The 26,635-nt window shown below is 35.3% G+C and overlaps 1 protein-coding gene across 4 annotated transcripts in view; it reads right to left on the bottom strand.

Annotated features, from left to right (window-relative positions):
• The window catches only part of MND1 (meiotic nuclear divisions 1), a 78,115-nt gene that overhangs the window by 44,426 nt on the left and 7,054 nt on the right, over nt 1-26,635 (bottom strand). For all 4 annotated transcript variants that reach the window (XM_036233568.1, XM_036233569.1, XM_036233570.1 and 1 more), the window contains exons 3-5: nt 24,544-24,601; nt 21,580-21,728; nt 510-584 (exon numbers count right to left, since the gene is read on the bottom strand). In XM_036233568.1, the coding sequence (XP_036089461.1) occupies nt 510-584; nt 21,580-21,728; nt 24,544-24,601 (282 nt within the window). The remainder of the gene's footprint in view (nt 1-509; nt 585-21,579; nt 21,729-24,543; nt 24,602-26,635) is intronic.

Below are 26,635 nucleotides of genomic sequence, written 5' to 3'. Positions count from 1 at the left end.
ACTCCTAACATAATACTTTAGAGAACACTGCGCTTTTGAAAATAAAATAGGTCAATATTCATTTAAATAATTTAGAAGTATAACAAGGCCACAAGGATCCCACAATGATAGCCTTCGATGTGTTCTGTGCCAGGACTTATAAGGCCTATCTTGTGCCAGGTTCTCTTCTAAGTGCTTTGCCAATAATACTTTAATCTACACAACAATCCAATGAGGTAGATTTTATTATTCCCCATTTTACAACTGAGAAAACTGAGAACAGAGAGTTTAGGAGACTCTGAAACCCAGGCAGTCTGGCACCAGAGTTTATGTTTCCACGCTATGCTGCCATGTACAATACAACAATAATATATCTAGATTCCCAGTTAGTGAATCCCACCAGGTCGAACATTCACGTCCTTTGCTGTGACTCGCTGTGACTCGCTTCTCTTCTGGTAGAAATGACATACTCCTCTTTATTCTCAGATTTAGAATTGGCATTATTAAAGAACCCACAGACACAAACTTACCGTTTCATGTCGGCCAATTTTAGCTTTCTCGATGCTTTTCTGTAGGTTTGCGTGCTTTTGGTTTCCCTCAGATAACTAGAGAAAACAAATAAAATGGCTTGCTAAGATGAACTTGCTAACCACGAAGTGTATGAGTCAAAAGACAAAATGAGATCTGTCTTTGGCCCAAATAACTTGAGGTATATATTATTTAAAAATTGAACTAAATATTCAAAATGTGTTCAATGTAAATTCTCTTCAAATTTCATTTTGCTTCTGACTAATCTTTTCGAAACATCCTAGACTGTTTCTTATATACTTGTAGTATTGTGACCTGTTTCACTAAGTCAAAAATAAGTACACTACTTATTATTCTTAAATAAGGTATTTTACGAGGAATTGATACTTTATATACTAAGTTCTCAGAGAAGAAAAATTTTTTATTAGCTTGTGGCCAATTTTATGTATGTTTTATGCACTTTAAAAGTGATCATTTTAAGCATTTTACGAAGCTTAGAAACTAGCAAATTATATGTGGAAATGGATTAAATAATACCAGCCTAAAGAGGCCACAGATATAGACTGTTCATTAGCATGTGCCTAGGCCCACACCAAAAAGGACTGGTTAATCTCAGAACGTTGCCCTCCCGTCTTAATTTTTTTTAATCTTGCCTGGGCCCAACTAAATAAGTAACCACAAGAAATTCTCTACCACATCTTTGTCTATAAACTAGCCGGAAATTTCAGATTCATTTGATTGGGTAAGGGCTTTCTTAAAATATATTCTACTCCTCCCTCATTCTTGAGTTACAAACATTTAGAAAATAATTAATGATTGGAAGAATAATTTCTTTCTATCATGAAACTTCCCTCTCACAATATGACCTATTAATATGTAGAGGGTGAATAATATGTAGATGCCCCTCTTTTTTTGCTTAAAAATCACAAATAGTATCTTCAAAAGTTGGCAGCTTGACCCTAGCTTTAGAAAATCTTCCACTCCTCGGTATGCAGAAAGGGAACGTTGTCGGCTTTCTCCTGATGCTTCCCTCATCACTGATTCTAATCCATAGCACAAACGAGATCCTCGCAGTGCCAAGACACCACCACCGAACCAGTTATACTTCTTCTTGAGATTAATGATCTTCCTAAGTTAAAAACCAAAAATCTTCTCTAGATTTAAGAGCCAAAATAAGCTCTGAAGCCCTAAATTCAGCAAGGAGATCTACTTCTTTAAAACAAGGGTTCCCATGCATAAAATAACACCATGTTTACAAAGTTAATATTCAACCCTGAAGGACCCACTTGAAATAATAAAAAAAAAATGCATGTGACATTTATATTCAGGAATAGAAAATTTTCTAATGAAAAAATACACATACATATTAGTGTAACATTTTTCCATTAAAAATATTTTTTAAATAACCAGATAGGTAGATATTATCCAAAAAGTTAATATTTATATAAAAATAAGTCAATAACTAACAGATATATATCTTAATGATATTAATGAAGCGTTGTCTAGGTATTGAATGTCTGATTGTAATTACTAGCAGCTTAAAAGCATTTGAAAGAGCTAATTCAGCAATTCCTTAACTCTGAAAATAATCTTAGGTATTTTAAATGTGATTTCATGATGTCATTTTTAGTATCTTGGCAATGGAGGGAGGCCAATCTAAATGATGTTATCAAATGAGAAGTTTCTGCTAATTATCCTAAGTACTGAAACAATTTGGTTCATCTCAATAGTGAAGGCTTCTTGGCTCTCTGTTCAGTTCTTAAAATCTCGACTACTGGAAACAATGAACGCAACTCCTGTAAGGCGGGGCCCTTGCTATCAGCGTTGCATCTACACGGCCTCCTAGAAGAGATATCGGTATAGTTCCTAACCTTGGAATTAAACCAAACCTAGGCCACTGGCGATAAGAGCTGATATTTTTAGCCACTGTATAGCTATTATCTAATCCAGTAGTTTTCAAATTTTAACATATATCAGAATCACCAAAGGGCTTCACCTCTCAGTTTCTGAATAGTAAGTCTGGGGTGGAGTCTAATAACCTGCATTTCTAACATGCTTCCAGTTGATGATGATTCTGCTTTTTCTGGCATCACATTTTTGAGAAGTACTGATCTAAACAAAACCTGTTTTCTTGTGACAACAAACCCAACTAAAACATACGAGATATTACTATGGGAGAATATTATCTAGTTCATCAGCAAAGATGAATTACTGCTAAATATTATAGCCTGATCTTGAAACAAAATAACTTAGTATTTCTGTCACTAGAAGAAATAGAAAAGTCCACATTTACAAAAATAGAAAAAGGGATGATAACTCTAGATTCAAGAAAGGTATTCACCATGGGATTCCTTTAAACAGCAAACTCTCCAGACACATTTCTATAACATAAAGCAAGAACCAACTATATATGGTAACAAACCCATCTCCAACTTTCACTAAAGCAAATAATATTTTTTAAAAATCTAGTAACTCAGAATAAAACAACAGCAGCGGCCACAAAAACTACTTAAAATTAGTAAGAACAGGATTTCATTTTTAGATTGGAGGATCTGACACAATACTTCTCTTTAATGCATTCCAGGCCACCTATACAGACACTCGGGGTTGAGAGACATAAAGCCCATGTTTTCTAAAGGGCTAATTCACTGCCTGGAGGAACTGCCTATTCATAAGAAGAACAGAAAGACTGATTCAAGCTGGCTGCTTTGGAATTCTGATTTGCTCCTTTCAGAAATTAAAGAAAAAAATTTTTTTCAAAGCATTCGAGAAGAAATATAGAAGTTTTCATAGGTGGGAAAGAACGTCAAAGAACAGAGAATGGGGAAAAGAGGCAACAGCAAGAGACTCCAGACTGGTCTACTGCGTTATCAAAATCCACGTACAATACGTTATAGAAAAATAGGTACCATGTCTTTTGTTTTTCCTTTAAAAAAAAAAAGTAGTACCATTTACTTTAAAATTTTGTATGTTTAAAAAGTCGTAAGAGTATCCAAAACTTTAAAATTTATGTTTTAAGACAATATTCCCTTTAGCAATCAATTATATAAGGAAATAAACACTATAAAAATATATTTATATATAAAGATGGGAGCCATGTCATTGTCTTAACAATATTTCATGGTATGGATGTGTCATAATTATATAGCCAAAGGAAATGTTTTAGAAGAATGTTTAATTATACTGTAAAACACTCAGAGAATAGTTTTTAAAAAGCAGAAAACAAAACTGCTGATACATTTGAGAGACTAAGACCAAAAAGAAAAAACTGCAAGAAAATACACAAAATTTAAAACATGGTTACCTCTGTATTGTGGAACATACTTTAAAATGTTCTATATAATAAGCATATATAACCATTACTTTAAAAATTATTTTCCAATTATAAGTAATATATAAATGTATTCTTAAGATTAAAATGAGTACATTCTTGTTTTAAAAGACTCAAACAACATGGATTTAAACAAAGTCCCCTTTTTCTCTCCACCTGCCCCATCCCCAAAATCCCCTCCCCAGAGGTGACCCCTATAAAGTCTAGTGGGCATCCTGCTTGCCTTGTTCCTCTGCTTTAAATTCAGATATAGATCAACAGAGAGAACATTTTAAAACGCATGAGATTATCCTTTACATAATGTTCTACAACTTATTCTCTCCAGAGAAAGTTCCATGCCAACTACCTATGTAAGACTATTTTTTAAAATACATTTTATTTTTTATGGCGGCTTTAGGTTCATAGCAAAACTGGGTTGAAGGTATAGAGAGCTCCCATGTGGAGTTATATTCCTGTACACACACGGGGTCCCCGACTACCAAAACCCCTCCAGAGTGGTACACTGGTTACATTGACACGTCCAGTTGGCATTAGGGTTCACTCTTGGTGTCGTACATTCTACAGGCTGTGACAAATGTATGACATGTACTCATCATTATGGTACCCCGGAGTCCTTTCACTGTCCTAAAAATCCTCTGGGCTCTGCCTGTTCATCCCTGCCTCCCCCAACCACTGGCATATTTTACCTTCTAGAATGGTATATAGTTGGAATTGTACATTTTGTAACCTTTCCGACTAGCTTCCTCCACTTAGTAATATGTATTTACGCTTCCTCCATGTCTTTTCAAAGCTTGATAGCCTCATTCTTTTTATCAATGAATAATATTCCATTGTCTAAATGCACTACAGTTCATTTACACTTTTACCTACTGCAGAACACCTTTCAAGTTTTGGCAATTACGAATTAAGCCGCTGTGAACATTCGTGTGCACCTAAGTTTTCCACTCATTTGGGTAAATCTCAAAAAGCACGATCGCTGGATCACAGAATAGTATGTTTAGTTTTATAAGAAGCTGCCAACTGTCTTCCAAAGTAAGTGACTGTACCATTTCACATTCCCACCAGCAATAAATGAGAATTCTTGTTGCTTTGCATCCTTGCCAGGATTTGGTGTTGTGCTCATGCTTTTTTTTTAATGTCATACTATTACTTTATTATTCCACTCATTTATCAATAGCTATTTTATTAATGTCCAGTTTTTAATTACTGCAAAGCTCCAGCACTCCCAGCATTTGACAAAAGTCTCTGTGTACATGTGAAAGTCTTTCTGTAAGGTAGATTATGAGCACAATTACTATCACAGGATATAAATATTTAACTTTTTCTTTAATGCTTTTTATTATAAACAATACACATATCAAAACTGATCATTTTAGCCATTTTTTAAGTGTATACTTCAGTGGTCCTAAGTACAGTCTCAATGTTGCCCACCCGTCACCATTACCAATTTCCAAAACCGTTTCATCAGCCAAACAGAAACGCTGTGCCCACTACAGCTGCCCACGCAGCCCCTGGAGACCTCAATTCTACTTGCCTCTATGAGTTTGCCTGTTTTACATACTTCGTGTAAGTCGAATCATAAAATATTTGTCCTTTTGTGTCTGGCTTATTTCACTTAGCATAACGTTTTCAAGGTCTGCCCATGTGGTATAGCATTTATCATAATTTCATTCCTTTTTATGGCTGAATAATAAATATTCCACTGCCAGTATATACGCTTTTTTCTTTTTTAATCCATTCATGTGTTGATGGACATTTGGGTTGTTTCTGCTTTTCAGCTGCTGTTAATAATGCTGATATGAACACTGGTATACAAATGTCTGAATCCCTTCTCTCATTTCAATTCTTTTGGGTATATACCTCACAGTAGAATTGCTGGATCATATGGTTTAATTCTATGTATAACTTTTTTTAGGAACTGCCATACTGTTTTTCCATAGCAGCTTCACCATTCTACATTCCCACCAGCAATATGCAAGGGTTCGATTTCTCCAACACTGTTATTTATAATTTTTCTTTCTTTTTTATAACAGCCATCCTAATCTAATGGGTGTAAATGTTTAACTTTTACTCATTTTGCCCTTTACCAACAGTATATAACAGAGTTATTCCCTGTGTTTCCCAAAAGCGGATATTGGTAATAGTTTAAAAGACTGATAATCTCTGATAGCTGAAAAATGACATTCCATTATTTTAATTTGTATATTTTTTATTGAGATTTAATCTTTTCATACATCTACTGATTATGTGTATTTTTCAATGACTTTAACATCTTTCGACTGTTATCACATTGTCTATCCTTTTCTCTTTTAGAAACTATTTATATGTAGTATACAGTAATTATTTGGTTATAGATGTTTAACTTTTAATGTTGTCTTTCAATGCACAAGTTTTAGTGTTTATGCAAATGAATCAATCTTTTGGCTTCCGGATTCTGCATCTTGCTTAGGAAAGCCTCTCAAACTAATATTGTACAGTTTCCTTCATTATTTGTATTCTTTTGATCTTTTACTTTTTAAACAATTTTGGAAATGGTATGAGGTGAGGCTCTAATTTCATTCATTTCAATGGATATCCAATTATCCCTATAATTCATTGAACAGTCTGTCATTTCTCCACTGAATTGATGAAGATGTATGGTATCTTCATCATAAAGTAAATAAATGGATGAGCATACTATTCCTCTTATTTGTTTGTATATTCTCACATGAATAACAAGTTTCAATTACTATAACATTATATTTGTTTTGACATCTGATAGTAAAAATCTTACCCCATTGTTCTTCCTTTTTAATACTTTCTTGGTCCTTTTTGCAGTTTCTCTACCATATGAACTTGGGAATCATTCATAAAACTCTAGGATTTTGGTTACCATATTAGCTATACAGACATAAACTGCCATTTTTATAGTTGAGATCTCTCATTCATTAATATGTTGCTCCATTTATTTAAGAGTTCTTTCATGTCCTTCAGTAGAGTTCGGTGGTCTTCTTCATGTATGCCTTGCCCATTTCTCGTCAGAGTTCAACACCGTTTTGGGTGCTACTGAGGGACAGGCAATGACTCCAGGCCCAGGCCTATCGATGTGTGGAATGCTCTTTGCCACAGTGGCTGCTTTCAAGTGAATCAGAATAGAGTCAAAATATTTTGTTCAATGGTTGTAGAAAACAACTCTCTCCTGCCCTCTGGAGATTTAAACTACATAGCTACAAGCAGCAAATAGCCCAAATTACTGCTGGCAGCCATCTTAAAACCACGGAGAAAGCCAACTTGAGGACATGAACATCACAAAAAAGGCAAAATCAAGACAAATGCAGAAAACCAGAGTCAGAATCTTGATTAAATGATACCCAATGAATGCTCTACTTTTGAAAACTGTTCATTTGAATGAGTCATTAAATCAATTTCATCTTTATTATTTATACCAAGTAAACTTGGGTTTTCTGCCATTACCACAGAAAACATTTTCACTGTTACAATATACAAAGCTTTAACAATAGTCTATTTCATACAGTGCTGGCCAGTAAGGAAAGCTGTGAAACATTTTGGAAGACATAAAATTTAAAACATTCTTATTTCTCTATATTGGGTTATAGAAATAAGTCTCCAAGAATACGAGTGGAATAAATACATGCTATGAAGGCTCTTCATTCAATAAGGATTTATGAAGTGTCCACTATATACACAGTTACACTATTGGCTCAGATCTTTTCACTAAATTAATACAGTAAGAAATAATTCAAAGCATATAGTGAACACTGAATGTTTGTAGACTATTTCTGAATTAAATTATTTTTCCTTATGCTATAAGACAGTGCTCATTAAAAGATAACTCTCTGTGAAGGTAGGGAAAGTATAGCAGATTAACACTCCAGTTAGCCAGGAGATGGAATTTCCAGCAATCTAACCCTGTGGAACACATTTAAGAACCTGGAAATGAGAACAATACATCAGGATCCTAAATAATGGGCGCAGGAAAAGTGTGAGAATCTCATTAAGACAGCAACATAAAGGGAAAGTGAAGCCATTCAGAGAACTCAAGAAAATCATACATAATACCTGCTAATGACAAGAGCCCCATCATCAAAACTTACAACACGAAAAAACGAACTGTTAAAAGTCAGAGCAGTGCACGACAAATGAGATTAGCATTCCTTTAACTAAAAATATCAGAAATAGGTTCAATAAGATTAAATAAAAGGAGACACAGAAAACTAAAGAAATTACAAGAAAGAAACAGCAAGAAGATTTGAAACAACTATTTAAAACAATTATTTGAAAATGAACTATTTTTAATTTCTGGGAAGTCATAAAAATATTAAAAGTAGTTTAGAGATATGGAAGATATAGATAAAGAAAGTCCAAAAAGAAGGTTTAAAATGTCAAGAGAATGAACTTAGAAGTGTTTGTGCTGCATAGCACAAAGTCTTATGCAGAATCCAAATAGAAATTAAGCAGATATTTTGAAAGCCAAAGACATACGAAATCCAATTGATGCAGTGAAGGAACTTAGATACAAAGTTATGGAGGATTATAGACTCTCCAGACACAGGAACTTAGTTCTAACATGACAAACTCAGAGACAAGGCTAAGCAGTAGAGACTATTAATTGTCTATTGTTTCTTAGTACCAGGACCCCAGACGCTAGTGAAAATCAATAAGAATTACCATGTTTGTCAGCACTGTGGGCTAAGAATATGTCCTAGGTAGGACATCTCTGTTAAGAAACACATCTACCTGAGAAGGAAACCCAAAATCCACTTGGAAGGACAAACTTAAAATTATTTGGAATGACAATGGTTTCTTTAATAAGAAAAAAAAATTTTAATCAAGGGGAGATTTAGAATTAAGTATATAAAAATGAGCAGATTTCTATTGATATTTTTGTGTTAAGAAATAACTCATACATATTTTGCACTGTCCTTACAGAGTAAAACCGTAGAAACAACTTAATTCCTCCCCTCAAATGCCATTTTAAAAACAGACCAGTGAGGGTAGTACTTCTCCTGCCACTGGACAGCTAGAAGTCCTGTGACTTTTTTGACTACTCTTAATCAAGATCTACAATTATTTTAAGTTGTCAAGCAAAGCTTTGATTTAGAAACTAGAATGTCTAATATAAAAAGTAATACTCAAATCTTGATTTAAAAGTAAGACTTTCCTCCTTTTCACCAACAGCTGGCAGCCAATGGGTCTTTTTTTCTAGAGAAGGCATATTGTCCTTTTCTCTTTCCTGGCCTAGAGTTTCTTCTATTCTCCCTCCAGCCCACTGACTGCAGTTTCTGCTTCCTGTCCCCCACCCTTACCAAGGTCGGGAGATGGGGAGAGAGAACAGGAAAGGAAATAGGAAATATTATACTTAGGTACTGCTGTTAAGATGCCTCAGTGGTCTCGGGACCAGACAGATGTTTCGGCTGAATCTTTGCACAGCTGAGCTCCTGGGTTCTTAGGAGGCTTTCCTGCGGGGTACCTCTAACTATAACCCCCAAGATGCAGAAGACACATTCTACTCCTCTGGGGACTACATGGCATTCCGTCCCTCCCATTCCTCTTCCCCGGCTTGCCCCGACTCCTTTCCAGCCTGGATTTTCAGAGGTTCATTCCACAGACTCTCAGTGTTAGGTTTCAATGTCCTCAGGGACAGAATTTAACAGAGCTCCAGGTGGGCTCTTGTTCTCTGGTTTTTGTGTGTGGCTCATATGTGGTCCATGGGGACACTCATATACCCCACAAACTCTAGGATTACTGACCGGTTCTTTACTTTTATATATTATAATAACTAACAGAATCTACCAGTAAAGCTACATAGATGCTGAAATTATTTTTACATAAGGAGTTGCTTATTTTCCTACTGTCTTTCAAGAGCATTGGGAAATAATACGCTCACATTTTATTCCTAATGTTTTCAAAAATTTCTTAGGAGAATTAAGATTCCCCACCATTAAAATTTCTAATAAAAATGTTGCTTAAATACTATTTAAAATGTTTGATCCAGTAAGTTATTCAGTTTAAGTAATTTAGTTTCATTAGAAGCCATCAATCTAAAACACAATAAATTACTTGCTAAAAAGCATCAGTTAAAGTGCTTAAGCTCAAATTTCTATTTAACTTAAATGGAATTAATTTAAATTTTAAGCTTTAAATTTCTATTTAGGCCAGGTTATAAAAACTCTACATTAAATTTATAAAGAAAAAGTCATAAAGAGGTAACAGTGCTGAGAAAGTAATTAGAGCACTTGCCCATAAAGGCTTTTTTATCTTTTTAAGAGAATAATGCTCTTTCTTCTTTTTCTATTGCTGCCTCTGCCTCTTATGGCAAAAAGGATTCAAGAAAACTTGGATTGCAAAGTATTAGAAAGACAAACTAGTCCCTTCTCTTCCATAGCCTAAATAGCCTTAGCAGAGTGAAGAGAGAAACCTAACACATTCGGATGGTAAACTAACTCAAGAGTTGAGAGTAGCCGAACCAAGACCCGTGGCAAGTTTGTTAAAATTAATCGAAAAGGTGAACTGCAGATGGGTTTCGAAAAATATAATAATTAACAAAATTTCAAATTGAGATTATTTTACTTCTAATTGAAAGCTGTTTTTTCAAAAAGAGTTCTAGTGTAGGAAATTTATGGTTATAAACAAATATGAATATTAGGGAACTTGGGAAAAAAAACTATATTTGAATCATGAAATGCAGGCCTAAAAGTATGAGCCATGTCTTTGGTCAGGTAAGAACCATACTTTAAATCAAAAAAAAAAAAAAAAAAGCACACAACAGTGCTGTTTTTGTGAAACTTCAAAATACATAAGGCAGTCACTGACATATTAAAATGTTCAAAATATTGATATACTTTTTGAGGGAAGAACAGGCCAAATTGCAATTAGGGCTATGCCAGGAGATTAAGGACGCATGTGACCTGACGCTGCCACCACCTGGTGGCAGCACAGCAAAATTGTAGGTGCAGTTGCTTGCGGAGTAAATCTTTCCCAGGTTGGCAGATATGGGGAGAAAATAGTTACGAATGAAGAATGGCTCTCTCAGACCTGTCACTCATGTGAAACACAGAAGAGTGTTTTGGTTATGGCATAGAGAATTCTACAGCTCTAGAGTCAGGCTTCTGAAACTCATCCAGCGAGTTTTTCGAAATAGCAAAGGATAACGATTTCTGGGGGAAGGTTTAGAAGCCTAGCCCAAAGCTACCTACTACAAAAGGAAAATAAACAACTATAAAAAATAAATCTCTTAAGTCCTATCATAAAATTTCATGCACGTCTCACAGTTGTAATATTAACTATTATAACTTTGTATTATTTTAAAGTATTTACCAATAAAAAGTTATATACTTCCTCTATTCACCACTCACCCCCAATTTTTAAGTCACTCAGTTGCAACAAACATATATTTAACTGTTGATTATCAAAGATAATGGAGAGAATAAAAACATTCAATTTAAAAGACATGACTTTAAGCACAAATAGATAAAATATTGCAGATCCTGTTACTTGCCTCTCTAAAGCCTTTCTTTGTATCACAACCAACTTTTTTTCAGTGGGGTTGGCAATGTGCTCAGAGAATAGGTCTTCACCCTCGGAGAAGGTGAACTGTGATGGCTTACCTTTCCAGCATGCGTACATACTTCAGACCTGGCCAATAAGACATAAAAGGAAGCTAACTTGAGAAAAGGGGCATTCTGAGATTTTCCTCCTGGATAGGGAGGAAAATCTTGCTTTGGACATTGTCAAGGGTAGAACGGTAGCTGTGGTAGCTACTTACACCCAAAAAGGGAAAGCCAAAAAATGTCAGAGAAGCCAATCCAGACCTCTGATCCCAATTTATGGTAAGATTAACCAATCCTCAAAGAGCCCACACCTCAAAATTCTTATGTAAGATAAAGAAACCCTATTATTTAAGCCAACTTGGATCTACTTTTCTGTTATTTGTGGCTGAAAATGTCCTGATTCATGCATATAGAATATATATCAAAATACCAACAGTAATTAGTTTTAAATGATGGCAGTGCAAGTATTTTACTTTTTTCTTTATTTTTTCTTCAGTGAATACCTTTTACATTATAGAAAAATGCAAATGTCAATATTATAAATACTACAATATGTAGGTTTTGTGGCTTGAAAAGTTCTCACTTGCTAATGTCATGTAAGAGATACGAATCTAAAGAATGCCAAATGGGTAGAGAGAACAGATGGATAATCCATCAAGCAGACACTCCACATAGCACTAGGAGAAAGCTGACCCCACACGTCAATGCCTCGCAATGAGGCAGTTGTTAAGGTAAGGAATTATGGGTTGGGGCTGTCTGAGAGACTCCACACAGGTATATTTAATCAGTAGAGCTCTGAACACATTGGGATGTGGTTTGCCAACTGGTAAGACTATTTCCAGTAGCAACACAGAATGCACAGCTCTGGGATAGAAAAGTAGTCGAAGGCAGTAAAGTAGTTTTATCTGCTGAAGTAAACCCATAAAGTTAGGTGGCACTTCCCAAAGTGTGTTCCTTGGAAGATTAATCTCACCTCATGAAAATGGGTCAACTCAGATTCATAATGTATAGGATATATGAATAACACTAATAAGAACTTTTCAAACTGTGATCTGTACATAATGACAGACACTGCAAACCACCATTTAGAAGAACTGCCATTTACCAGATTTTAGCTAGCTTATGCTACTCCATTTTAATGATTTTTTGTTAAAAACTTTTGAAATAAGGAAAAATGACTCAAATACAGGCAACCGCCCTTGACATACTAGGGATCCCCAGGCTTGGCCCCTGCGTCCTGTCCTCAGCCCCTTTCCCTTCTTGCTCTGCACATCCTTTTTTTTCAATACACAACTTTTATTGCATCTTTAAAATATCACAAATGAGTCTGAGAAATCATCCAACGTCTTGGTGTTTCTGTAGCTGGACAACTTAGATCTGATTCATCAGCCTGCTGAACTTTTCCTTTTTCAGAAACAGATACCATCAAAAAATTTCTGCTATCCTTGTTTTTAAGTTTTGTGGCTTACTGAATCAGAGCAGCTGAATTTGATATAAGTTCAATGTCATTCTCTTCAAGAATTAACCCATCTTTCTGGGTTGGAGATACTAAACAAGCAAAACCTGACCTTATCTGAACCCTGCAGATTTATTTTTCACCCAAGAAATTTCATATTTCAACGAGAGAACCATTCTCCTGAATAATAACGTTGGTGGGGAAGTGCGCGTGCGCAGACCTCATCTTGTCACTGAAGCCACTGTAACACCCTTGATCGTGACCTGTACATGACGACAGTGCGAACAGTAGCCAGTTCCTTTCCATTTCTCCACCATTTGTCAAACTGGAGCCTCTTCTTTCCGAGGATACTGAGCTCAACACTAATGCGATTGGAGCCCCTCCACAGGGTGCCTCTGGGGCCCGTCACAATAACTGAGTGCCCCTTCGGAGTGAGTCCACATTTTGTGGAATGGGGACAGTCTGATTGCCGAGAATGGTCTCCATCCTCACAGTAGATGCAGCAACAAGAGCGCTCTGCACACTCTTCCTGGCAAGTCTCACCTACTCCTACTTTTGGCGCCGCAGTTTTTATCTCCTGTCTACACCTCTGCACTGAGCTCCACACCCGGATATTCAGCTACCTACTGGGCATCTCGACCTGAATGGCTGACAGGCAACTCATACTCAGTACGTTCAAAACTCAGTTTATTACTCAATCCAGCTCCTCTGTATCTTCTAGACTCTCCACATAGTCACCCAAGCCAGAATCTTAGTAGCTATCTTTTCTTTTCTTTTTTTTTTCTCTTTTTTCTCCGCATCCACTTGGTTTCAAACCTCTATTGATTCTACATATTGGTATCTTTCAAATATCTCCTTTCCTCTCCATCCCCACTGCCACCATCTTGGTTTAGACATCTCCGGCCCAGAATTTTTAATTAGTGTCCTTGTCTCCAGTTCTCACTTTCACCCTTTTGTTATGGAAGTTATCTTTAAAGCCCATTGGACGGTTTCCCAATCCTGAGTAATAAAGTCCAGATTCCTCAGCCCGGCTGCAGGGCTCTACGACCTAGCACCTAGCACTGGCCAGCCTAATAACCTGCTGTTACCCGCTCTGCAACCCTACGCACCACTTCTTCCAAACTCTTCACAGCTTCCTGACTGCCGCCCATCTCACATCTTAGTGTTTTTACATGCTGTGCCTGGCTGGCTCTTTATACTCCTCTAACAAACACCAACCTGTCCACTAACCAGAGACATATATCCATTAAGACCCGTCTCAGAAATCTTTTCTTCTGGAAGTTTGAATCCCCTCTTCCTCAGCAGAGTGTATACTTCTGGCTTTACTTCTTTTACAGTGTCTTATTTCCATGGGAGACATTCTTTGAGGGCAGGGATATCTTAACTGTGTTTAACCCCAGCATGAAATAGTTACTGAGACACATAGAGATATAATAAATGCTGAACAGATGCATAAATCACTATAGCACTGCTTAGCTTCCTCCCAACTATTGTGAACTTGGTCTAGAAGCTTAGATTATAGAAACCTTGTTTTGCTTTCTTGTTTTTTTTTGTTTTTTTTTTTTAATTCAGCCTTAGAAATATCATATGTTATATAGGAATAACTAAGCATGAATTGTAATCAATGTCATGATCTATGCTACCTGAACTTGACTTTCGGGGAATATCGACAGACAGCATGTCTGTCGGCAGGCAACAAAGGGGAAATCTACGTTTGGACAAAAATTACTCGTTTATTTTAAAATATGAACTTTCTAGATCCAGAGTGTACACTACTGACTGAAGATTCCACTTCCTAAATTTCTCCCAGTCTATTATCCCCAGTTCTAGGGCCAGAGTTTTGTTTTAGGCCTTCATCATCTCCTAGCTGACAATTTCTCAGTGCGCACTCCTCCACTCTGCCAACAGAACCATCTTTCTAAAATAAGGCTCTTATTAACTCACTTCCCTACTCAAAATCTTTCAACTTAAACACACAGAGCCCTTCACTATCAGCACCTGCCGACAAGTCTAGCTCTACCCTCACACACAATTGAGTCGTACAAAACAACTCAAGGTTCTCTTACATACTCTTACTATGTATTGGTCACTGCCGTAAGCAGTTACATAGAACACATTTAATTGTTGCAACTAACCTGTGAAGTAAGAAATATGAGAACCATTTTACAGATGAGAAAATAGAAGCAGAGGAGGTTTCTTAGTAAATGAAAGAAGTTGGATTCGAATCTAGAGTCTGGGTCTAGAGCCCAATCTCTTAAACCATTAATACTGTACTGCCTAACATACTGGTCTCTGTACTCATAATGCCTTTTACCCTAACTCCCGTATGAACTCCCATATGTTTCCAGAACCAACTTAAATATCTCCTTTCTTAACTGTGAAGCCTTTTCTCAGCAGAGTTAACTATCACCCTCTTTTGTACAACCATCATCGTCGGTATTGAATGTATAATACCATATCATAATGATTTGTTGAGATGTGTGTCTCACAAGACAGTGAGGTCCTAGAGGGCAGGAACTACTAATTTATCTTTATGTCCCTCTCATCGGTCACAATGCCTGCTATGGCAAGCATTTGCTGAACAAGTACTGAACTGAAAGAATTCCAGTTCATAGGTCATGCCTATTTTTATCCAATAACATTTCAAGTTGTCCACACTGTCCAACAGTGGACTTACTCTTTACTTACTCAGTTTGGTAATAAGGAATTCTACATACTCATTTCTAAAAACTGGTAAAATCAATCAATCAATCTTTAAATTATCCTGAGACTCTATTAGTATCTCCCAAAACCAAGACTCTGTATCTGAAATTCAGCTCAGTATCAACATTAAAATGCAAGCAAACTTCTAGAAAAATCTGCCCACAAAACTACCTTCCCCTGGTAATAAATGGGTGGCAAACCAGAATTTGGATGAAGAATTCTGGAAGATCTTAGTAGAAAAGAAAAATAAAATAAAGAATTTGATTTCCATAATTCTGACCCTTTAAATAAAAAATCACTTAAAAACTGCTATACAGACTTGGTGCAACTACTAATGAAATTCTCTGAATCAGGCAATGGATACCATGAAGACTAACTTCATATTCTTTGTTTCCTTTAATTCCCATTCACTTGGTCAAATATCTGCCACATACCAAGAACTGTGCTAGGTACTGAGGAAACAAACTGACTAGGAGATGGGGTCAAGTAAACTAACGACTCTACACAGCATGGCAGAGCTGGAGTTATACTCAGGGTGGAGAATGGACAGGGACAAGAGCACAAAAACAAAGCCATATTGAAAATGTTATTCTTTTTGAAAAAAGGCTTAAAAATGTGCATTTCTGATCAGCAGTGGTCTGTTTTTTCCCATAATGCCAGGTAACAGTGTGACTAGCACATCCAGCACGATAGTTAGAACACTGCTTTTACCTGGTCATGTACATAAGACAGGACATCATCCTACATCTGCCAATGTAGAGGAGGTCATCCCCTTGAAGTTAAGATTGCTCCTTCATTTTTAAGGCCAAGCTATTTCAAAGGGGGAAGAGAGAAGAGAGAGAGAGAAAAAACGAACCAGAAGATGATAGAAGAACTGTTTATCCTAACACATTCTGTCTTGGTTTTCCTTACAAAAATTATTCAGAAAGTGTGTGTGTGCGTGCGCGCGCGCGCGCACACACACACACACACACACACACACAGAAATCATTATCACACTGGAATCATTATCACATAGCAAGTTTCAGCCAAAACTCTTAAAACAGTTATCCTTATCTTTAATAAGTTCTATGCATTCTTCAGGATAACAGAAATGCCATTTCACTTGAGAGTTCCCATAAGATAATTAATTTTTAAGCTACACAAAAATTCACAACAAAAACATGAGAAAAAGATCTCGTCATTTCTACTTTCTGTTCAGCCAAAATGGTTACTTCTACTATCATCTAAATATAGTGACTATTTACATACAGATGTGAACCATTTTTATCATCTCCACATAAAGCTTTTCTTGCCTATTGAAGTCACTAATTGATGTGGGAAGGCTTCAAGAGTACATCTGTGTGACAGCTATTTAGAGAAGCTAGTTTAACAACTTTTTTCCTACCCAATCTAAATATTTATTTCAGCTTTGCAGAAATAAATTACTACCTCTTGTATTCTCAGTAGCATTAATAATTATACATTATTCACATATAGAGGGGGAAAAAGGTTTTGCTTAATATCATAATTTAATATCACTATTTTCTAAACTTAAAATCTAATTTTTAAAAGCAATTAGATCAGCAAATAAAACCCCATAAAAATACTCTAGCAAGAAAATTTTCTACTTCCCCTTGAAGCTTGATGTATATAATAAAATCCAACCAACCACTAAAACATCCCATAATATGGCTTCAATTTAATTTCTAACCTTATTTTTCCATTACTATAAAACAAAAAAATTGCACATTCTTTCCAAGATAGTCACTAACTATTCACTGAATGTAATTTGCTTTAAAGTTTTGTTTATGTGTTATGAGCAAGGACTATGGAGTACAAATGCCTGGATTTAATCTTGCTTTGCCATCTACTAACAGTGTCACCTTGGGCAACCTATTTAACCTGTTGGTGCTTCTGTATTCTCATATGTAAAATGGAGTTAATGCCTAACTCATGCAGTTGTAAGAATCAAATGGTCTAAAACATGTAAAAGCTCTGCTATGATCAGAATGTTTGTGCCCCACCCCTAAATTCACATGTTGAAATCCTAACCCCTAACGGTAATGGTATTTCCGGGGGGGTGGGGGTGGGGGGAGGGGGCCTTTGGGAGGTGCCAAAGGCCAAAGTCAAGGGTAGAGCCCTCAAGAGTGGGTTTGGTGCTCTGATAAAAGAGGCTCCAGAGAGATGCCGAGCACCTTCCACCAGGTGAGGATACACCAAGTCTGTAACCCAGGAGAGGGCTCTTACCTGACCAGCCTCCAAACTGTGAGAAATAAATTTTGGTTGTTTATAAGCTACTCTGTCTGTGGTGTTTTGTTGTAGCAGCCCAAACAACTAAGACAAAACAAGCTCTGAAAACTATACTGGCTAAGTGCTCAATAAATGTTGGTTGCCATTGTTAACATTAGTGTTAGTGACTCCTTCTGTCCCCCTTGGGAATCGCCTCCATCCATCTAAATCTACTCAATTTCCAGCTCAAAATAATCATTTCTAAGAAGTCTCCCTTAACTATATGGATTTATAAAAATCCTGCTATCCTCTAAACTCGTATAACAATTAGGACCCATAGCAATGACAGTATTTGGCATTGATCTTAAATCTTAGGTAGCTAATTAATTTTTCATAAAAAGTTAATTAACTGCGCAAGGTATTTATCTTCCCTTACCAAGTAAAGTGTAAATTACCTCAACATGAAACACACATACTATTCTTTTTATAGTGCCCTAAAAAACTTGGCACAAGGCATGCCCCTAACAGGCGCACAGTAAATATCTGTAGAAATAGTTATGCAATCCATACGCAGTTGAAGGGAAACATAAATTGTAATCGTGAGGCTTTCAGACTGTCTTTACTAATAATCAACGCATACAACCTAAAGACAAGGGAGAAAAGAATGTGTTTCCTGATTTAATTTTCAGATCTACTACTACAAAAAAAAAACCTCTATTCTCAAGAGATGAAAACATTCCTGCACATATTTGGAATCACTGACAGAACCAAAGCAGAACAGAATGATGGGAGGAAAAAATTAAAGAGTCCCTGCCCCCCCCCACACCAATCTGGAAGTAATTAAGAAGAAACTCAAAGGAAGTTCATATTCTACTTTGGCAATGTGTTGAATAAACTGATCCTTTAGTGAAACCCCGAATTTGGAATCTGGTTCAATTCAACATTAACTAAACACCTTCTATTTTTATATAAATCCCACCATCTCTTGTAGCATTTTTAATTCCTACCATTCATTCAGGCAATTAGCCATTAACACTTTTCACTCTTCATTTCACTCTTTCATGTGTATATTTGTTAGCCTATAAATTCTTTCTCATAAAACATGGATCTTGATTTCTACTTTTTAGAATTACTTTTGTTATCTGGTAAAATATCTTGCACATAGTAGACCCTTAAATATTGGTTCTGACAGAACATGTAAACTAACAGTATATTCCTGAATGAGTATTAATGCAGCTGAATCTGTGGCCACTGTACACTGAATGTGTATGTACACCACGCACTTGACACATAACACCTAATCTGCATCGTGACCCTTTGAAATAGGAGTAATCTCTCTTACAAATTAAGAAACTGCGGCCTCAAAGAGCCTATGAAAACTTTCCAAGATACCACAGTTAGTAAGAAGTGAGGCTGTGACTTCAATCCATGTCTTATTTCTATTTATCTTTCCATTATGCCATATTGCTTCTCTAAAGTGATGTGATCTTCAGAACTATGGTTGAGGGGTACAGTATGACATTGACATGGCTTCTCAAATGTTAGTGACAGAAAAAAGTAGGTTTAGGTCAGTGAAATGGCACTGAGTTTGTTGTTTTGTTTTGTTCTTAATTTACAGCAAATGCCAAGGGCTATCAATCTTTTACAAATGACATATCAAAATCCTGCTCTCCGTTTACTGCTGGAGTGCTTACAACTGAAGGTGTTAAATCTACTGCCTATCTCTGACTTGACCTACGATTTCGGTGCAAGATTAAGCTTCAACCTCCAGCTTGTAAACAGGGGTGGGGAGAGAGAGGTGTGTTACAAAATATATTGGATGCCAACTCTCAGACCAGTAGGGAGAGGAGTATACTGTGAGTAACTAATTAGAACACCCTACTCTTCACTCATTCAGAATAAACAATGCTATCATGCTCACTTTTTAAGAAAAGATTCACTGCACTAGCACACTAGCAAGAATCTCTCATTTCTATTAAGGTTTGTCAAGCTACTCCACTTGCTAAATTAGAGATTATGCTAAATCCAGAGGCAAAGAAACAAAACATATCTAATTGGCCTTTTTTCTCATAGGCAAAGAGTTTCTCTGGTTTACCATTTTATATTCCCACTGGCAATGTGTGTGAGTGCCAGTCCCTCCAATCCTGATTGATACTTGGTATTGTGGAGAGACCGGCACTCACATACATTGCTAGCGGGAATATGAAATGGCACAGCACTTTGGAAAACGGTTTGGCAACGTCTTAAAAAGTTAAACATATGTCTACCATGTGACCCAGCTACCCCATTCCTAGGCGTTTACCATCATAAATGAAAACAAACATCCGTACGAAGACTTTATATGACTATTCGATGCTTCTAATAACCCAAAACTAAAACAAATAAAAACCTCAAATGTCCACTAACAGATAAACAAACTGTTGTACATCCATGTAATGAAATATCACTCAGTAATAAAAATGAATGGTTAGTACATACAGCATTATGGATACATCTTAAAATAATTACACTGAGTTAAAAGAAGCCAAGAAAAAGAGTATATGCTATATGATTCCATTTATAGAAAATTCAAAGAAATATAAACTTATGTATAGTGACAGAAAGCAAATCAATAGTTGCCTGGGGATGGGGGCCATGCGGGAAGGGCAGGAGAAAAAGACTAAAAGGAGAAATGAAGACACTTTAGGAGATGACAGGTATTCTCATTATCCTGATTATGGTGATGGTTTCATGAATGTATACATGTCAAAACTTATCGATTTATAAACTTTAAGTATGAGTAGTTTTTATATGTCAATTATTCCTCAATAAAGCTATTAAAATCTAATAGAATAAATAAAACTCAAGACTCATACATGTCAAAAATTAAAAAAAACAGAAAATCTATGGTACATATTCTCAAGTTATAAGCATTTGAGAAGGTTTCTGAGAGATGTTTAGAACTGGCTAAGTAGAAAGGAAGGACAAGGGAATTGCAAAGAAAATAAAAACGAGAATAAAAAACCATGAAGACATGAAAATGCAGTAAGACCTAAAAGTAAATTACTCTTTTATGAAGTTTTTAATTACATAAATTAAAAAAAAAATTGCTTAGTGATGAATATGCATGTAATTTACTAGCAGGAAAAAAATGCAGTATCGTTTTTAAGAGATAAAATATGAGCAAAACATGTGAACAGACATGTCTCTAAGAAAGATATTCAAATGGTCAGTAAACACATGAAAAGATGCTCAACATCGTTAGTCATCAGCAAATCAAAACCATAATGAGATACCACTTTATAACCACTAGGATGGTTAGAATCAAAGATCAAAGTCAGGTAATAAGTTTTGGTGAGGAAGTGGCAAAATTAAAACCTTCCTACACTTCTGGGAGGAATACAGAATGGTGCAGCCGCTTTAGAAAACAGTCTGGAAGTTCCTCAAACAGTTAAGCATAATGTTATTGTATGACTCAGCAATTCCCAAGAAAAATGAAAACATATGTCCACACAAAAACTAATATAAGATGTGAATAACAGGGGAAACTGTGTGTTTGGTAGGGATAAGGGGGTGGTATTTGGGAACTGTGCCTTCCCATCAGTTTTTCTATAAATCTAACAGAAACTAAAATACTAGAAAACAATATCATGGCATGTGAGAAGATCAAAGTTAAAACATTCTAAAGTCCTTGTATTGTTAGGGGGAGAAAAATGTTGATTATCTTTAGAGTCTGAGTCAAATAATGTATGTTAAAAATTAAACAGAAACGACTAAAAGATTAAGTGAAACAAATTTCCTTCTTATAAGCATATCTATTATTTTTACCTGTGGTGGCTTACCTGAGATTCTAGAACCTCCAACTTACGTTTCCTTGCATGAAGTGCTTTACTTGGAAAAGCCCAATAATAATTAGATGTTCCAATCCTCTCACAGTCAACCATACCATCATCAACTAAGCTTTGAAGAACTTCTTTTACTGACATAGCAGCTATAAGAGATAATTTTTAAAGACTTTACATTAAGACACATATAATATTATAAGGCAAATAACTAGGGAAATACTTGCAACAAATATTATAGATCAAGAGTTAATAAGTTAATAAATAAGGAGCTTTTAAAAATAATTTTAAAAGACAAATACTCCAATAGAAAAACAAAAGTACATCAATGGGCATCTACAGAATATGCATGGTCGGTAAACAAGAAAAATGTTCGACCTCATTAATAACTGAAGAAATCTAAAATAAAGCAATGAGTTATGATTTCTTGACTACCAAATTTAAAAAGCTAAAAAATACAATAAAGGATTTAGGGAAATGGGTACTCTCAACATGGGTAGAAAACATGGCAGTATGTACCTAACACCTTAGATTTTATGTAGAAATTCCACTTTTATAAATTCAGCCAAAGAAAATAATGATGGATATGCATAAGGATGCTTGTCAGAGCAGTCAACAGTAAAAAAAAATTGGAAACCAGTCCAATAACTAGACTTTTAAAAGTATTTTATTGCAATGGAATACTAGGTAATCATTTATGTTATAAAAATTTATTTAATGGCATGTTATATGCACATCCAAAATGTATTATATAGAATGTACTATATAAAAAAAAAATCAAGTTAAAAGACAGTATACACTAACATGACAATGGTTATCTTTGAATGGTAGATTAAGAGGCAATTAATTTTCCTTCTTTTTGCTCATTTTTAATTTTTTTCCAACAATAAACATGCATTGCCTTTTTTGCTAAGAATACTAAACTAAAACTATTATGAAAAATTAAATAATAAACTGGATATTATGGTTGGGGTAATATGAAAAATCAGAAAAAATTGTTAAAAATAGCATGTAAAAAATACAAAGTCCTATTTCACAAATGTTTGAAATTCATAAACGATTCTCACTTTCTATTAAACTGTGTCAAGAAATCATTGATATCTTAATGTCCATTTTGATTTTTCCTAGAGCAAGTCCCCAAATATAAAATCTATTAAAAAATTAAAAATTTAATAAAATCAATGCTGAATATGCAAAACATTCAACCTCACTTGCAAAGTACAAACTGAAAAGAAATATCAAAGAACACTAAAAATGGAAACACAGTTCTGAGAAATGAATGAGTAGAATTTGGTATAGCCTTTCCTGAGGCAATTTGAGAATACATACGAAAAGACATTTTCTATTCTATTTCTAGGGACATTTCCTACTGAGGTAATGAGATGTTAAAAAAAAAAAAAAATTATGCCGGGAGAGGCAATGAATGCACAGGGGATTTTTAAGGCAGTAAAAATACTCTGTATGGTACCATAATGATGAATCCATGCCATTACACATTTGCTTGAATCCACAGAATGTACAAAACCAAGGGTGAACCCTAATGTAAACTGAGGACTTGGGATGATCACAATGCATCAACGCAGATTCACCAACTGTAGTATATGCACCACTGGTGAGTGATGTTCATATCAGCAGCTATGCGCGGCAAGTGTATGAGAAACCTCTGTACCTTCACCTCAATTTTTCTGTGAACCTAAAACTGCTCTAAAAAAAATTAGTCTTTTAGAAAAAGTTTATGGATAGCATGTTAATTACATATTAATTTTAGCATATTAATTACATATTAATTTTAGGGAACAACCTAGATATTCAATAATAGTTAACAGAGTTAAGCAAGTAATGGTACAGTAGGTGGTCACAGAGTTAAACATTAGAAGAGGCAGATACTGTAAATCATTTTTAAAGCAAATGACAGATAAATGCAAATGATATAATGTTCTATGAAAAAATACATGAACACAAAACTGCACGTGCAGCATAGTTCCTTCTCAGAGAAATGGACAGATACATACATTCAAAGACAAACAGAATCTAAGAATAAGATATCAAAATACAGCAAAACGTTAACAGTGGTGTTCTCAGAATAGAGATTATAAACGACTTTTACTTTCATTGTATTCTATATAATTTCCAAATCTGTTAAAATAAGCATGCATATTACACAGTTTACGTAATCAGAAAGTAAAGTTTAACAAAATGTGTATCATATATGCCACGAGTGACCTCTCAAAAGATGAACCCCAGAATCTATGAACGTGACTTTATTTTGAAAAAGTATCTACATAGATATAATTAAGGATCTCAAGATGCAATCATCCTGAATGTAGGATGGGTCCCGAATCTAATGACATGTGTCCTTATAAGAAACAGAAGAGGGGAAAACGAAGGGGAAGCCACGTGAAGAGAGGCAGCAAGCAGAATGATGCGCTTACGAGCGAAGCGCCGCGGCCAGCCACCCGCAGCCAGGACTCCCCCCACAGCCTCCAGAAGGAGCTGACCCTGCCGACACCTTGATTTTAGACTTTTGACCTCCAGAATTATGAGAGAATAAATTTCTGCTGGGTTTAGGCACCAAGTTGGTGATAATTTTCTGCTATAAAAAAACTAATATAGCTGCAGAAAACTAACACACCATGTAAAGACAAAAAAAAAAAAAGTCACATTTAACAAATACTAGAACATACATGAATAATTTTTCCTTCTTTTGAAGTAAATTATATCCATAAATAAATGTGTATATTTGTGTGTACATGTTGTGTGTGTACACGGCATGCATGCATATTCCATTTTAATTTTCCTAAAACTGTTACGCCACAGGACTCATGGCCAAGGCCCAAAGACATCATGTAAGGACTTTTACATTCATCTCTAGAAATCTGTTTCCATAAAGGGAAAGTAGAAAAGATGTAGCAGAAAAGATGACCAATATTTCCCTAAATACCCTTGCATGCCTTTGATACTTACTAATGCCTTTCTCTTTGGGAGCAATCTTCTCCATGTCTTTTAATTGAAATACATCTTTCTGTTTAAAAGAGTTTTTTTGAAAAAAGAGGGAGAGATGAAAAACATGTTTATTCTCTGCTATATATTTATATTTACCATAATTATGTTCATAAGACATTGTATTAAAAAACTATTCCTGGAAATGAACAATAAAATCAAGCATTTTGGAGCTGAAAGAAAGTACAATTATCATGTTAATACATTCAAGAGAAGTTACAAAAGACAGATTTTACATGAACAAACAATTCTTTAAAGTAATTGGAAAGAACATACTCGCACTGAAGTATGAAAATTAGTTATGATGAATCACTTGTTAACATGAGATAATCAGCTTTTCTGACACTTTGATTTTAAGAAAACACAAACAGTACTTTGCTTAGCATACATCATACGTTACAGATTTAGCAGTTCTAACAAAAAGCAAAACATAGACAACTGTCAAGAATTGTTTACATTTACAGTTTCATGGAAGAATACACTTAAACAATTGGAAAATTATATATTTCATGGCTGCCTGTCAATCATTCACCTATGCATGCTGTATGTCCACCAAAGCAAAATGTTCCGGGAAGCTATATGTATGGAATATTTATATTATGGTTAGAAAAGAAATCTACATAGAATACTCCTTTCTTCTCGGAATAAGCCTTGGTTGAAGTAGTGCAAAAAATTTGGATAACAAAAGTGAAATATTTGAGAAGACAGAAGTACTCAGTAATTACAAGAGAATTATCGTGATTGTTGTTATGGAAATCTGGGATCTATCTCTTCCAAAATACACTTGAAAAGACAACTTCAATAAGATGGAACTTAGACTCAATAAAAATTTAAAACTTCTGCTCATCCAAGGGTACTATTAAGAAATTTAAAAGACAAATACTGACTAGAAGACAATATTCACAAAACATATACCTAACAAAAGACCGGGCATACATTCTTCCCCCCAAGACAAACTGATGGATAAAGGAGTAGGTAGATGAATATATATGTGATAAAGCAAGTAGAATAAAATGTTCATGGTAGAACGATAGATATCACTGTAAAATTCATTCATCTTTCATAATAAAATGTTGTTAAAAATAACTTCATCTCACTACACTTAAGATTTAGTAAATTAAGGAAAATATTAAGTCATTAGACATAGAGTATGAAATCAATTTTTGCACATCTGGGAATAAACTGTTTTAGGTAATACTTTATGGTCTCAGAGAACATGCAATGAATTACTGACTTCAGGCCTCTAATGCATTAAACAAATCAATTAATCAAACCTATTTGCAAATACGTTGGATTCCCTGGAAAAAGAACATGAACTCATTGAGACATCTGCCTATATGAGGTCATCAAGGAGGATCCCCAGACATACTGGCTGCCTCTATGGGGTTGCCGTGTAAATAAATGAGCTTGCAAAGAACAAGCCTCAAAACTAAAATGTGGTCATTTAAGTGGACAGAGAAAATGGTCTTAAGTAAATATTAGTTCTTCCCAGCATTGAACAGAAATAAAGAAGAGAAGAATACAATATTCTATCTCTTAAAAAACTATGTGTACCATACCATAGAAGACACATAGTTATGATAACTTTTAATTGAGCACTTGTGATCTGGGCATTGTAATGTTTTACAAAGATTATCTCATTTAATCCTTATATCAACACTGTAAGCTGGGTACAATTATTATAGCTCTCTTTAATAGATAAGAACCTTAGGCCAAATAACTTCCTTACAGTCACAAAGCTATCAGGTAAAATAGACTGCAGGTGCAAGTTCTCTATCCTTGAGCTACATACTGCTCCCATGTTCTTCTTAAGTATAACAGGCAAAGAATTCTTTTTCTATTACGTTAGCAACTTCAAATACACACACACACATACATACATGTATGTATTCATACGAATGAATATGTATAGGAATATATAAAATGAAATTGATCGATCATTTACAGTCATGTGCTACATAATGACATTTCAGTCAATGTTCCATAAGATTATAATAGAGCTGAAAAATTCCTGTCGCCTAGTGTCGTTATAGCTAGCCATCCTCGTAGAGCCACA

Source organism: Rousettus aegyptiacus, unplaced genomic scaffold (genome assembly GCF_014176215.1).
Source record: "Rousettus aegyptiacus isolate mRouAeg1 unplaced genomic scaffold, mRouAeg1.p scaffold_m13_p_16, whole genome shotgun sequence".
NCBI classification, from domain to species: domain Eukaryota; kingdom Metazoa; phylum Chordata; class Mammalia; order Chiroptera; family Pteropodidae; genus Rousettus; species Rousettus aegyptiacus.
The sequence above is the reverse complement of the archived record's forward strand: the minus strand, read 5'-3'. Positions and strand labels throughout refer to the sequence as shown.